This window comes from Malaclemys terrapin, chromosome 14 (assembly GCF_027887155.1).
Source record: "Malaclemys terrapin pileata isolate rMalTer1 chromosome 14, rMalTer1.hap1, whole genome shotgun sequence".
In the NCBI taxonomy this organism is placed as follows: Eukaryota; Metazoa; Chordata; order Testudines; family Emydidae; genus Malaclemys; species Malaclemys terrapin.
This window is the reverse complement of record NC_071518.1, coordinates 41,851,905-41,867,632: the sequence shown is the minus strand read 5'-3', so window position 1 is coordinate 41,867,632 and position 15,728 is coordinate 41,851,905. Positions and strand designations below refer to the sequence as shown.

At 45.5% G+C, this 15,728-nt stretch overlaps 1 protein-coding gene across 1 annotated transcript in view; it reads right to left on the bottom strand.

Moving 5' to 3' along the window:
- The window catches only part of CTCF (CCCTC-binding factor), a 56,676-nt gene that overhangs the window by 20,812 nt on the left and 20,136 nt on the right, over positions 1–15,728 (bottom strand). The window contains exons 2-3 of the mRNA XM_054048593.1: positions 1,169–1,961; positions 298–468 (exon numbers count right to left, since the gene is read on the bottom strand). Of these exons, the coding sequence (XP_053904568.1) occupies positions 298–468; positions 1,169–1,949 (952 nt within the window). The 5' untranslated portion in view covers positions 1,950–1,961. The remainder of the gene's footprint in view (positions 1–297; positions 469–1,168; positions 1,962–15,728) is intronic.

Below are 15,728 nucleotides of genomic sequence, written 5' to 3'. Positions count from 1 at the left end.
TTTTTCCAATAGTTGCAAAGGGAGCTGGATCAGGCCATTTGTCAAGTTATATCCAGGTGCATACTGAGCTTCTCCACTGGCCCAGCAAGACAAAAAGCAAAGCTAACTGGGCTCATCTCAGAAACACTGAGGTAACAGCACTGCGAAATCCTTTTCCTACAGGAATATCTTATAGGAGATACAAGGGAGGGAAAGACTAATACTAAAGAGTGAATCCTATAAAACTCCTACTGTACAAGACGTGTAACTATAACATTGTCTTTACTGACTGTACAGCATTAGCTCTGCATACAATACCTGTGTGAGTATTGAGGTGGTTCCTCAGCAGCGTGACTGTCCGGAAAGCTCTACCACAGAGATGGCACTTGTGTGGTCTTTCATCAGTGTGGCTTTTCATGTGGCGGTCCAAGTTAGAACGACGTGGACAAGTATAACTGCACAGCTCGCACTGGAATGTCTTCTTTACACCTGGCCACAAAGTAAACCAGCTTTACTCTAATCAGCCACGTACTCCACTGCTCTACATTAGGTTCAAGATTTCAATAGCCTTTCCTTGTTCCATGAAACTATTACATGGAAAGTAATCTTGTGCAACTAAATTGAACTGTACTTTCTATTAGAAATAGAAGGCAGTGAGATAAGCTATTGTTTTAGGATTTTAATTAATATGTCAGTAATCATTTTTCTCCTGCACTGTCCTCACAAACACAATCAAACACAAACACTGCATTCTTTTGCTGTCAATTTTATCTGGTAATTGGTTAAAAAAAACCCAGTATCTGGGTTTTTATCATTTGGTGTAAAACTGTTGATAAAAATACTAAAGTCTTGGAAACAAATATCTACATTATCCAGTGAAATGTAGTAAAATAGAACCCTTTCAAGTCTAGTTGTACAGTAGCAACAAGGTCAAAGCATCATATTCAAAGCAAAGTAAACAGCTACGTAGCACAGGAACAGAAGATGGAAACTTCCTCTGAAAATGGAAGAACAGAGAGCTTTTACTTATGGCTTTAATTAATAACAGAGGAATTTTTTTACTAACACAAGGGCTTTACTCCCAATACAGTCTAGCTGAGTTTATTGTCATTTCTTTTTCAGCCCTTTTGTAAGTTCCCATTGTGACAAATACATTTTAAACAGAGCTACTTAAGAATAGTTAATTTACCTTTCTTTTTGATTTTTGTTGGTTTAGGGGGCTTCATGTTGCCCACCACCTTTTCTGCATTAACCTCAGACAGCAAACCCTCCTGCTGCTCCTCTTCAAAGTCATACACAGAAACATCCACATCTTTGCCTTCCTCAGTGTACCGGAGCTTGCTCTTTTTGGTTTTCTTTGTTTTTTTGGCTGGTGGCTGATAGTCTGGATCTTTCTGCCAATTGGGATCTTCCTGTGGCTGAAGTTCACCTTGTTCCAGTGTCTCCACCTCACCATTTGCACCTACTTTCACTACCTGGAACCCTTCTGGTAAAGGGAGCGTGTGACAGATCATAGGCTCTCCCTCCTGCAGGCCTCCTTTGGAAACTTCATTTTCATAGGCTCCCTGAAGTTCTTCCACAGACGTAGTGGCAACAGGTACAGTCACTGGAACAGGTACTTGGACAAGCTGAAGCTCACCAAGGTTTATAGGCTGTTCTTCCATATTAACAACCTGAAGTGTTATTATCTGTGTGTCATCTACTGTAGCCTCTGCTTCCTGAGCCACTGTGCCTTCCATTACTTCAGTCTTCATTTGAAGCAGCGCTGGATCCAGCTGTTCCATCATTACCATTTGCACGCCACTGTTGACATCCTGCACTACTTCACCCCCATCTGCTTGGTTCGGTGGTATATGGCAAGCATCCTCCTCCTGCCCACCTTCACGGCGTCTTTGATAGGTCTTTCTTTCTTTCCCCTTAATGAAAGTTTCCGACTCCTCCCCAATAGCTTCGATTGTCTCGCTTTCCATTTTGCCTTCCTGCTGTAGAAACAAGAAAGGTATTTTACGAGGTCACTTAGATGACTGTTTTGACAACAAGCAGTACAAATTGATGGGACAGAAGTTCAGACTGAAGACAAATGGTCAGACAATAGGGACTCGTTACATTCACTGATATTCTAACATGGAAACAAGCAGAACTTTGGGTTCACATTCGATTGACATACTGTTGGTAACAGCTTTAATACCAAAGTAGTAGTGGAACACAATCTGAAATGAAACAACTACTGTGCCAGTTTCAGGGAAGGAAGGGATAGGGGGAGGAGAGATTAAGTGATATGCACATTTCCTACTACATACTTAAAAAAAAAATCTGTAAATCCTAAAGGCAGGATGTACACTGGTATTATTCATTGCTTATAAATTATTGCTTATGCATCTTAGAGTCTCACTTTACACAGTTGCCAGCAATATCAAAGGCAATCTTGAACTATTTATTTTTAAAAAGCATGAAAATAAAGTAATAACAATATGGTTGCAGCCAGCTTTTGTTATGAAGCACCAGTATACATGAACTCGGAAATTTCATTTGGTCCTAAAACTGCAAGATTTATTCTTAAAACAGAAGGAAGATGTTTCTGCAAAATCTGAAGGAAGTGCAACCTGTTTGAGAATTACAAGTCATTAAAAAAATACCCCAAATGAAATTCTGATGAATTCACATTTCTTTGTCTCCCTCTAGCTCACAAAAAGTACAACTTTCCACATTGTTCAATCTCCATAAAAATTCATATGCAGTCATATTTAAAGAAAACAGATGATTTAGTAACATTTGCTGTGGATAGTTTGGGGCCCAAATCCTGCTCCTGTTAACGTAAAGGGCTGTTTTGGACGCTGACTTCAGTGGAAACAGGATCAGACACTACATGTATTTGTGCATGTTGCCCTCTACTGGCCAGCTGCAGCTTAGCAAGAACATAAGGATCCTTCTACAGCCGAGGTGGGCCACATCCGGCTGCCAGACATGCTGCTCTGAGCGGCATGGTAAGAGGGCCGGGGGATTGGATAAGGGGCAGGGGGTCCTGGGGGGCAGTCAGGGGACAGGGAGTGGTTGGATGGGGTGGAGGTTCTGGGGGGCGGTCAGGGGAATTGGATAACCATGGGAGTCCTGGAGGCCTGTCAGGGGGACGGGGTGTGGATAGGGGTCGGGGCAGTCAGGGGACAGGGAGCAGGGGGGGCTGGATAGTGGGTGGGGTCCCGGGGGCGGTTAGGGGTGGGGGTCCCAGGAGAGGGCAGTTAGGGGACAAGGAGCAGGGCGGGGGTTGGATGGGTCAGAGGTTCTGAGGGGGCAGTCAGGGGGCGGGATGTGGGAGGGGTCAGATAGAGGGTGGGGGCCAGGCTGTTTGGGGAGGCACAGCCTTCCCTACCCGGCCCTCCATACAGTTTTGCAACCCCAATGTGGCCCTCGGGCCAAAAAGTTTGCCCACCCCTGTTCTACAGCTAACATCTTTCTTTGGCTCAAGTGACCTGCATTTTTGGAGTTGCAAGATTGGAGTTCTAGCCATTTATAATGGAGAGGTGCTCGCTTTTCTATGCTTAAGGTTGCCACCAGTCATAGTAGAAGGCTGATTTTGTCTTGTAACTAAACAGATAATTTCAAAATGTTTATAGCTAGATCTTGTTGGCAACAAGAACATTTCAGAATTTTTAAAAATAAAAATGTCAATATGTAAACAGTTCTGAAATTTTTGTCCAATACTGCTTGTGATCCTCTGTTAAAAACTCACTAGAATACAAAATTTCAGGCATTGGTAGATTTTAACAATGGCTTGTGCACAAGGTAGTTTTCAAGAGTAGAAAAAGTAAGGTTTTTAAGAAATTGCCATTTATTTGGAAACTAGACAAATTTCTGTCAAAGCCAATGGATCCATGGTGACTGTGACTATTTTCATCATCTATAACAGGGGTCGGCAACCTTTCAGAAATGGTGTGCCGAGTCTTCATTTATTCACTTTAATTTAAGGTTTCACATGCCGGTAATACATTTTAATGTTTTTTAGCAGGTCTCTCTCTATAAGTCTATATATTATATAACTAAACTATTGTTGTATTGTAAAATAAACAAGGTTTTCAAAATGTTTAAGAAGCTTCATTTAAAATTAAATTAATTTAATTTTAATTTAACCCGCTGCTGGTCTGGGGTTCTGTTCACCTAGATGGGCAGTGGGCTGAGCGGGCCCTGCGGCCAGGAACCTGGCTGGCAAGGGTCCGGCAGCCAGAACCCCAGACCGGGGGGTGGGGGGGGGAGGGGAGAGGTGCAGGAGCTCCAGTCTGGTGCTCAGGGCAGGGGCCTGGGGTGTGTGCGGGGCTGCAGGGCAGAGGGCTGTGTGTGTGTGAGGGGGTACAGGACTCAGGGCTTGGAGTGTGTGTGGTGGGTCACGGCAGAGGGCTGGGGTCATGGGGTGCTCACTGCAGGGGGCTGGAGGGGCTATGCCCCTATTCCACCCTCCCCCAAGGCCCTGCCCCTGCTTCTTCTCTGCCTCCAGCGAGCACGCTGACTCCACTCCTCCCCCAGCCCCTCCCTCACAAGGGCTATCAGCTGATCTGCCGGCAGGGAGGGAGGGATGGAGAGGAGGAGGAGCGGCAGGAACCCAGCACACTGCAGGAAGAGGCAGGGGAGCTGGCAGGACCAAGCTTATGTCCCCTGCCCCCGCGGGAGGGACAGAGGGCAGAGAAGAGTGACCCAGATTTTTAATGGCACACTGCTGACTGCCGGGACTCCAGCAGGCAGCAGTGTGCCATTAGAAATCGTCTTTGGCATGCGTGCCATAGGTTGCTGATCCCTGATCTACAATGAACCAGCTGGGGCTCTCCCTTAGAAAAGATTCAGAGTAACAGCCGTGTTAGTCTGTATCCGCAAAAAGAAGAACAGGAGTACTTGTGGCACCTTAGAGACTAACAAATTTATTAGAGCATAAGCTTTCGTGGACTACAGCCCACCGAAGAAGTGGGCTGTAGTCCACGAAAGCTTATGCTCTAATAAATTTGTTAGTCTCTAAGGTGCCACAAGTACTCCTTAGAAAAGAGGAAGTAAATTCCAGAATCGGGTAAAATGACAACAACTGTATTCCTCATCAAAATGACCCCTCAGTCTTGAGAGAGCATGCACGGGTCCATTTTACAGGTGGGATAACACAGGATAAAAGTTTAAATTAGTTTCCATATGAAGCTACAAATAAAATCAGGATTGGAATTCTGATCTCTGAGATGAGCCCCCCAACACTAGACCAAAAGCATCTCTCACAGTATTTCAAAACTCTACACTTAGTGAAGCCAGCTAATTTAGGGCTTACAAAGGTGACAAGAATTGTTAAGAGCTTTGGGACACTAAAGATGAAAGGCTGTAAAGTAAATGCAAAGCATATTAGACACATTTTATATTGGGTAAACAAGGCACAAATATTTGTGGCCTGCTTTCCAGTGGTGCTGAGCACATCCAACTCCTTTTTGATTTCAAAGGGAATTGTTCTGCACTTCTGAATATCAAACCAGTTGCCTAGGTATGATTCAGATTAACTTTCGATATCCATTTTGAAAAAATATCAGTGTATACATGCATATTACGCACAGACACACACTGCTATCTGCCTCTATTCACATCTATTTTATTGCATCTTCTTCTGATGTTCCTCCCTTCTTGGGTCTATTGATTATTCTCTCTTTGACTGTGTTGCTTTGACAATGTATCAACATCATGGTCTGCTCAAACTACAGTTCACCTGCTGGTGTGCAACCTATGACTTTCAGAATGTTTCTTGCAACCAAAAGTTGCAGATTCCAAGGGGCACTGAATACCAGAAGTACTGATATTTTGCTTCATATACACTTCCACCTCCCTCTTTCCTAACACCAATTAGCTATTCAATGTACCAGTAACCCACATGACAGGTTTCAGAGTAGCAGCCGTGTTAGTCTGTATCCGCAAAAAGAACAGGAGTACTTGTGGCACCTTAGAGACTAACAAATTTATTAGAGCATAAGCTTTCGTGGACTACAGCCCACTTCTTCGGATGCATATAGAATGGAACATATATTGAGGAGATATATATACACACATACAGAGAGCATAAACTGGTGGGAGCTGTCTTACCAACTCTGAGAGGCCAATTAATTAAGAGAAAAAAAAAACTTTTGAAGTGATAATCAAGCTAGCCCAGTACAGACAGTTTGATAAGAAGTGTGAGAATACTTACAAGGGGAGATAGATTCAATGTTTGTAATGGCTCAGCCATTCCCAGTCCTTATTCAAACCGGAGTTGATTGTGTCTAGTTTGCCTATCAATTCTAGCTCAGCAGTCTCTCGTTGGAGTCTGTTTTTGAAGTTTTTCTGTTGTAATATAGCCACCCGCAGGTCTGTCACTGAATGACCAGACAGGTTAAAGTGTTCTCCCACTGGTTTTTGAGTATTTTGATTCCTGATGTCAGATTTGTGTCCATTAATTCTTTTGCGTAGAGACTGTCCGGTTTGGCCAATGTACATGGCAGAGGGGCATTGCTGGCACATGATGGCATATATCACATTGGTAGATGTGTAGGTGAACGAGCCCCTGATGGTATGGCTGATGTGATTAGGTCCTATGATGATGTCACTTGAATAGATATGTGGACAGAGTTGGCATCGGGGTTTGTTACAAGGATAGGTTCCTGAGTTAGTGGTTTTGTTCAGTGATGTGTGGTTGCTGGTGAGTATTTGCTTTAGGTTGGGGGGTTGTCTGTAAGCGAGGACAGGTCTGTCTCCCAAGATGGAGAAACCCACATGGACAAACATCTGAGAAAGACTTGAGTATCTGATACTGACTGGCAGCCTGCAGAGGATCAGAACAGAGCTTTATCTTTATCCCACAGTGGAGGCGTGAAAGCCTGGGCAAACTCTAATCCAGGGGTTCTCAACCTTTTTCTTTCTGAGGCCCCCCCCAACATGCTATAAAAATTCCACAGCCTAAATGTGGCACAACAACTGTTTTTCTGCATATCCACGGGGTAGAAAGCAATGCAACTGCGCCTGGGGCCCCATGCCACAGGGGGCCCCATGCCACAGGGGGCCCTGCAATGCTAAGCTATTCAGGCTTCAGCTTAGCCCTGGTTGGTGGGGCTTGAGCTTGGGCTTCCACCCCAGGCAGTAGGACTCCGGCTTCAGCTTTCTGTTCTGGGTTCCAGCAAGTCTAACGCCAGCCCTGATCTCTGGTTTATTTTGGTGGACCCCCTTAAACCTGCTTGCGACCCCCCCCCCAGGGGGCCCCAGACCCCTGGTTAAGAACTGCTGTTCTAATCACAATTATCCCAGGTATTTGGGTAGGGACATGGAAGGTTAAGAGATAAAAGGAGGCATCACTCTTTAAGTGAGAAGAGATAATGGAGCTGGGTAAGCAGAGCAGGGCAGAAAAGCATGATAGGAAGACAGAGGAATTGGAAAAAAAGAAGAAATAGAGCAAGTGCCTTAGGGTTAGTTAAACTGTATGTATTCACAAGTTGAATTTATTCTAATGCATTAGGGTAGAATACAAGTTTGCACAAAAGTCCTGTAAATCTATGTGTAAATAAGGAACAGAACACAAGCTCATGGTAAGTTACTACAGTGACCTCACTGCCTTCTGAGTAGTGTAACATTGCATCAACAGAAGCCTCTGTTCCATTTGTACTTACTATCCAAGAAGGAAACCAAGATGCATGTATTTCTTCAACTCCTCTTTCTTTACTACAAATATCACAGGTAGACATTATTATCCATCACCCCTTTCCAGGAAAGCAAAGGCTGAGAAACTGACTAAGGGAAAGTGTACACCACAAAATTAAGTCAACTTAAGTTACATCAATGTACAGCTGCTGCAGTAATTAAATTGCTTTTGCATGTCCACACTACGCTCCTCGTGTCCGTGGTGCACATCCTCATTAGCAGCGCTTTCACTGACACAGAGCAGTGCACCGTGGGTAGCTATGCCACTCAACTTGCCACCATCTAGCGCAGAGTGTTTTGGGAAGGGTTTGCAATACCTCGTGGGGGCAAACAAATCATGCAGGGGTTACTGGGAACATGGTTTCAACATCTCAGAATGTTTTGAGCTTCTTTGCAAAAGCCCTGCAAAGCTGCAGGTCTGCCATCTCTGTGAGAAGCATGGATCCTGCACAGTTCTGTACTATTATGATGAGCATTGTGACCACACCGCACCTGATCCTGCAGTATTTGCAGAGCTGCCAGAGGAGTCTGGCAGAACAAGACAATTCCTTGGAGGCTGCCTTGCTGTGGGACATAGAAAGAAACAATTCACATTTGTTATTCGCATACATGGAGCAGCTGCAGACAGTGGTGCCCCCTTTCTGGGCCCAAGAAACAAGCACTGACTGGTGGGATTGCACTGTTATGTGGGTATGGGATGATTAGCAGTGGCTGCAGAACTTTCGGATATGCAAGACCATATTTCTGAAAGTGTGTGCAGAGCTCGATCCAACCTTCTGGCATAGCAACACCAAAATGAGAGCTGCACTGACAGTGGAGAAGCAAGTGGCTGTGTGGAAGTTTGCAACATCACATTACTAACGATCAATCGGGAATCAATTTGGAGTTGGGAAATCCACCATGGGGGTTGCTGTGATGCAAGTGTGCGGGGCCATTAATCGCATCCTGTTGCGAAGGACTATGACTCTGGACAATGTGAAGGACATAGTGGATGGTTTTGCAGCAATGGGGTTCCCGAACTGCAGTGGGGTGATAGATGGCATGCATATCCCTATTTTGGCACTAAACAACCTTGCCACAGAATACATCAACAGAAAGGGATTCTTTTTTATGTTACTGAAAGTGCTGGGGGATCACTGAGGATGTTTTACCAATATCAATGTGGGATGGTCAGGGAAAGGTGCATGATGCATCTTTAAGAACACAGGCCTGTTCAGAAAGCTTCAAGCAGGACTTTCTTTCCAAACTAGGGGATCACTGTTGAAATGCCAGTAGTGATCCTATGCATCCGAAGAAATGGGCTGTAGTCCACGAAAGCTTATGCTCTAATAAATTTGTTAGTCTCTAAGGTGCCACAAGTACTCCTGTTCTTTTTGCGGATACAGACTAACACGGCTGCTACTCTGAAACCTGGGAAACCCAGCCTATCCTTTACTCCCATGGATCATGGCCACCTTGACAGCAGCAAGGAACGCTTCGTCTACAGGCTGAGTCGGTTCAGAAGGACACTTGAATGTGCCTCTGGCCATTTGAAAGGCTGCTAGTGCTGCCTAGAGATTAGAATTCAGTGGGGGGAGGGGGGGAAATCCCAATGGTTATAGATGCCTGCTGTGTGCTTCATAGTATTTGTGAAGCAAAGAGGGAAAAGTATCCACCAGGGTGGAGGGCAGAAGTGAGCAGCCAGATACCAAGACTATAAGAAAAGCTCAACAGGGAGCTATATGGCTCAGGGAGGCTTTGAAAGACCGTTTTAATAGTGAACCACAGTAATGTGTGTTGCTTTAGTGTGCTCTGCCTCACATTGTTTTTTTGCACCCCAGTATGAACCTTACAATGACTGCTGTGTGTGTAGTAATATAAATTGGAAATGCACCTGTTGCTATTTTCTCTGAATGACCTCAGACCCAGCCGGCCTATACTGTGAACTAATAAAGACGACTATCGATGTTCCTACGGCTGGATCGGAGCTGTGCCTGCACAGCCTCTTCTCCCACAGACCCGGGAGATCCACCACCACCTGTATACTCCAGGCAGGAGTGTGTCTGCAGTGTGCGCTGGGTAGGCACTAGGTGAGCTCTACACACCGAGCAAACAGAAAATGGAATTTCAAAAATTCACAGGGTTTTAAAAGGGTAGGGGCATGTACCTGTGTACCTGGCCGCTGAGTAACAGAGTTCAAAATGGTGACCAGAGAGGTCATGATGGGGCATTGTGGGACACCTCCTGGAGGCCACTAAAGTCAATGTAAGTAACACAGTGTTTACACGGAGGTGGAGTTAAGTCTGCATGACGGGTGAGCTACATTGGTGGGAGTGACATTTTAGTGTAAATGCTTACAGAGTAAGGTCAACATAAGCTGCCTTGCATTGACCTAACTCTGTAGCGCAGACCAGGCGTAAAAGAAGAATGTGTCCAATCCATGTGTGTGTGGGAGAAGAGAAGTGCCATGTCTTCCCGTACCAAGAAACGGGATAATAAATTACTAAACTGTTTAGAGGGACACCCATAATGTCTAGGCCACATGGTACTTTCCCTGCTACCCTCCCGCCCTTTAACTTAAAGGGTTTTCTGGTTTTTACTAGTTTGTGTTCCTGTAAATACTTCAGAATTAGGGTAAAATGAGCACAAACCAATCTGTTCCATGATGATGTCTGTATCTTTAACTAGTACTTAAGCATTTTAGAGTGGAAGTTTAGTTAGTTTGCTTTTAAACTATGCTCTACATATCACAAAGCATCTTACAGCATTATACAAGATTATGTAGAAAACCCTATGAACTAGTCCAGTTTAATGACCACTGTAATGTGAACTCCTACATGCACATAGAACTATTATGATTAGTATATTTGCTGGTTCAAAAATCTTGGCAAGTTGCCAAGAGTGACTAAGACCTTGTCTACACCACACAGTTTTGTTGACAAAAGTCAGCTTTCGTCAACAAAACAGTGGAGGTGTAAACACTGTAGTGCTCCTTCTGCCCAGAAAACTCTCCTGCTTTGCTGACAAAATAAAACCTCCTCAACGAGAGGTGTAGAGCTTTTTATGGCAAAGTTATATGGACAAAGTCAGTGTAGACACTGCGCTTGATTATGTCGCTGTAAATGGCTTCCAGGAGGTGTCGCAAAATACCTATTCTGCCCGCTCTGGTCAGCAGTTCAAACTCCACTGCTCTGCACCCAGGCATCCACCCCTTCCCCTTTAAAGGCCCAGGAATTTTTGAAATTCCACTTCCTGTTTGCTTGGCACGGAGAGCTCATATCACATCTTCCCAGCTGCCCATGGTGGCTCCACGCAGCAAATGCTCTCCCATTTGGAGCGTACCTGAGTTGTTGGATCTGCTGCCACTGTGGGGGGAGGAGGCTGTGCAGTCCCAGTTCTGCCATAGGACCTTTGATACCTATGGGCAGATTTCTCATGGCTAGTTGAATAAGGGCTACAAACAGGACACATGTCAGTGCTGTGCAAAGATAAAGGAGCTGAGGCAGGTATACCAGAAGGCAAGGGAGGCAAACATCACTCTGGTGCTGCACTGAAGACCTGCTGCTTCTGTAAGAAGCTGGACTCCATCCTTTGCAGTGACCCCACCTCCATCAGCTCTGTGGATACTTTGGTGGGGCTGGAGGAGGCAGACAGTGGACTCAACCCCAAGAATGAAGTCGTGGACAAGGAGGTTGAGTTGGAGGACGACGTGGAGCACACGGCAGGGTCGTCCGGTGGCGCGGCTAGTCAGGACCTCTTTTCCACTCTGGAGGAGTCTAGCTAGTCCCAGAAGTCCATCTCTGGCACACATGATGCAGAAGAGTAATATTTTTGAGTTGATGCTGCTCGGTTATATGAGGTAGAGTTGTCATTTGCTCACTATATTGTAGAAGTGGGTGAAGAGATAGAAATGTACAAGACTAGCGGTGTTTGAGTGTGCTCCACATTTTCTGTGCAGCTAAGCAGTGTGGTGGAACTGTATGTTAATGCACTCCAAGATTTCACGGGAATCCTCCAGAGAGATCTCTAGGAAACTTTCCTGGAGATACTGGCCAATCCTCTGCCCAAGGTTCCTTGGCAGAGCTGCTTTGTTCCTTCCCCCATTGTAGAAAACTTTCCTGCACCAATCGGCAATCACTTGTGCAGGGACCAAAATGGGTGAGCAGCATAGGGACTGGGTTTGAAGCCGCATGCATGCAGGAGATGCACTCTTGCTACCCCTTAGAAGGGAGGTACGGCTTCAATGACCCACGCCTGCAGAAAATGGTGATAGAATTTACAATACTGTCCCTAATCACCTGCAGTGATCCCCTTAAAAAAACCACCTAGACCCTTTGCCCCATCTTGAACGCCCAACCTCCTTCCCACCCCGGCCAAACTCACCATGTTTAGGGTATTCGCCGAGATGAGTGCTTGCCAAGAGACAGAGAGAAAGTGATCCGTATATTAAAATAGGTGTATTTTACTATAATGATTCAATACTGGGTCGAACTAACAATCGTGCTTCTGTGTATTGTTTCTTGTGCTTTGGCAGATGTGGCCTTCAGGGAAATCCCCTACACAGCGCCTCTGCCAGAAAAGGTAGCGACCAAAGCGGAGCAAGGAGGGAGTTCTGAGTGGTGCTCCAATCCACAGAGATTGAAAAAAAGAACGCAGGGAGTGGAGAGAGACCCTGAAGGAAAAATTTAAAATAGAAAGGCAAGACAGAAAGGAGAGTGAGGAGCGCATTGTAAAGTGCCGGGAGAGGATGATAAAAGTGATGGAGGAGCAAACAGAGATGCTAACCATGCTCCAGGCAGTCCCTAATCATGCTCCAGGCAGAACACAATACAGAACTGCTGTCCATACCCTCCCTAAATTCCTCCAATACATTCCTTGTAACTTCCCAGAAGGTCTCAGTACCCCATTCATTCCACCCCTCGGACAGTTTCCTAAAATGACAGCTGGACTTACACATAGCTATGAGAGCCTACACTGCCCTGCACTCTTATCTCCCTTTCCACCAAGCATTTGGTGTGTGTTGTTAATTGGTATTTAATAAAAACAAACTCTCTGAAACAAAAGCAATCTTATTTGTCTCCTACACGTGATGGTTGCTGCTGATAGTAATACATAGTGTCAGTTTGATCATTTTCTGCCTACAAATCCTGTTCAGGAATCATTACAATTTTCCTGCAAGGTGGCAACTTAAAAGCATGACAGAGTGTTGTATGGAAAAAAAACATTACTAGTGCTCATTGTTAAAATGTTGCCTCAAGGCCTAAATTCCCCCCGTTATGCCCCTAACAGCGCTGGTAGCTGGCTGCTCAAATTCAACAGCCAGGCAATCCACTGCCATGCTCCATCCTGGAGGAAATTTTTCACCCTTAGCTTCACAAATATTATGGTGTGCACAGCAGGCTGCTATGACCATGGTAATATTTTCCTCATTTAATTCTAACCGGTCATAAAGGCAGCGCCAGCACACTTTTAATCTGCTAAAGGCACATTCCAGTGTCATTCTGCACCTGCTCAACCTACTGTTGAAGCACCCCTTCCTGCTGTCCAGGTTTCCCATGTAAGGCTTCATGAGCCATGGGAATAAGGGGTACCCTGGGTCTCCCAGAATCACTATGGGCATTTCAACATCTTCGACTGGAATCGTCTGGTTTGGAGGGGAAAAAAAGTCTCTGCTTAGAGCTTTCTGTATAGGCCAGTATTCCTGAAGATGTATGCATCATGCACCTTTCTGGACTATCCTGCATTGATGTCAGGGGAACGCCCACAGTGATCCATAAGCGCTTGCAAATACCATTGAGAAGTACCCCTTTCTATTGACGTGCTTGGTCGTAAGATGGTCTGCGGCCAAAATTGGAATATGCATACTATCTATCACTCCGCCACAGTTAGGGAATCCCATTGCCAAAAAGCCATCCGATATTTCACGTACACTGCCAAGAGTCACAGTCCCTTGTAGCAGGATGCGATTAACGGCCCTGCACACTTGTGTTACTGCAACCCAATGGTAGACTTCTCAACTCCAAACTGATACGCAACTGACCAGTAGCGGTCTGGAGTTGCCAGCTTCCACACAGTGATCACTATGTGCTTCTCCAAAGAGAGGGCAGCTCTCATTTTGGTATCCTTGGGTCGCAGTGCTGGGGCAAGCTCCACACACAGTTCCTGTAAGACGGCTTTCTGCATCTGAAAGTTCTGAAGCCACTGCTTGTCATCCCAGACCTGCATAATGATGCAATCCCAACACTCAGTGCTTGTTTACCGAGCTCAAAAGTGACAGTCCGCCGTGTATAGTTGCTCTGTGAATGCCAGAAGTAATCTGGTGTTGTTTCTTTCCATGGCACACTGCAGGTCAGGAAACTCTGATTCCTGTTGAGACTGGGTGCTCTAGATATACTGCATGACCATCCGTGATGTGTTCATAACAGTGACCACATAACAGTAGAAAGCAGTGTGGGATCCATCCTTTCAGACAAAGACGGTGGGCACACACTAATTGTAGGCCACTGAAAAATGCAACGAAATGCAGCCAGAAGCCCATTGAATGCCGAGCTGGGAAGAACTGCATCATGGGACATTGAGCCCACACCCATAATGCAGACATAAAGAGGGATTCATAGATGGGTGATAAAAAATATTACACAGGAAAAGACTTCATGTGAAGAGAGATCTCACAGATTGAGACTGCTTAATTTAGAAGAGATGAGAGGTATAGCAAAAGAGTGAGTGGTTTACAGCAGTGCTTCTCAAAGTGGTGGTCCGCGGACCAGTGCCGGTCCACGAGCCATCGGCTGCCGGTCCGCGGCGAGTTTCCTCATAAGTGCGTTGAATAGGATAATAATATGGCACCGGTCCATGGCACATTGGAAAAAAAGTTGCTGGTCCCCCACATCAGATAGCTTGAGAAGCACTGGTTTACAGAGAAGGTAAATCAGGTGGTGCTGGTCACATTGTAGCACATTGAAAATTTTAAGGCATGTCTACACTGCGATTAAAAACCTGTGGCTGGCCCATGCCACCTGACTCAGGCTTGTGTTAGCACCTACAAGTATTGCTATCTGGTCTTAGTCACACCTAGGAGCTGTCCCCTTGTTACTCACCATTTACAAAAGATACCATCATGTTTTTAAACAACAATTAATGCTATAACCATTTTTTAAAGAACATCTTCCCCCCCTCCAATTTAGACAAGGTCTGTAGGTTTCTTGCACCTTTCCCTGAAACATCTGGTACTAGCCATGGTCAGAGGCAGTATGTTTTTTGAAAAGCAAGTTTGCAAGCCAGAAAATTCCAAGTTAATGTGAAATCAATGAAACAATCAAAAATGTATGGAAGTTAACCTAACCTTAACTCTGCCATCTTTTTATTCTTGTCCACATACCCACTACAGTTAATCTATGCTTCCCCAAGGTACTTATCACTATAATATATGGACACATAACCAGACCCCTTAATAGCAACATGTACATCTTTGTTGACAATCATCTATGCGATAACATATGCATACTCAGCCACCTATTACTAGGGCCCTACCAAATTCATGGCCATGAAAAACGCGTCACTGACCATGAAATCTCGTCTCCCCATGAAATCTGGTCTTCTGTGTGCTTTTACCCGATACTATACAGATTTCACAGGGGAGACCAGTGTTTCTCAAATTGGGGGTCCTGCCCAAAAGGAAGTTGCAGGGAGGGTCACAAGGTTATTTTTGGGGTGGCAAGGAGTCACAGTATCACCACCATTATTTCTGCGCCGCCTTCAGAGCTGGGCAGACGGAGAGCAGCGGCTGCTGGCTGGAAGACCAGCTCTGAAGGCAGTGCCCCACTAGCAGCAGTGCAAAAGTAAGGATGGCAATACCATACCATGGCAGCCTTACTTCTGCGCTGCTGCCTTCAGAGCTGGGTGGCTGGAGAATGGTGGCTGCTGACTAAGGGTCCAGCTCTGCAGGCAGCAGCGCAGACATAAGGGTGACAATACCATACCATGCCATCCTTGCTTCTGTGTTGCTGCTGGCTAGCTGTCCAGCTGTGAAGGCAGCAGCGCTGAAGTAAGGGTAGCAGCAAGGCAGCCCCTTCCCCCCACAACTCCTTTTGGGGTCA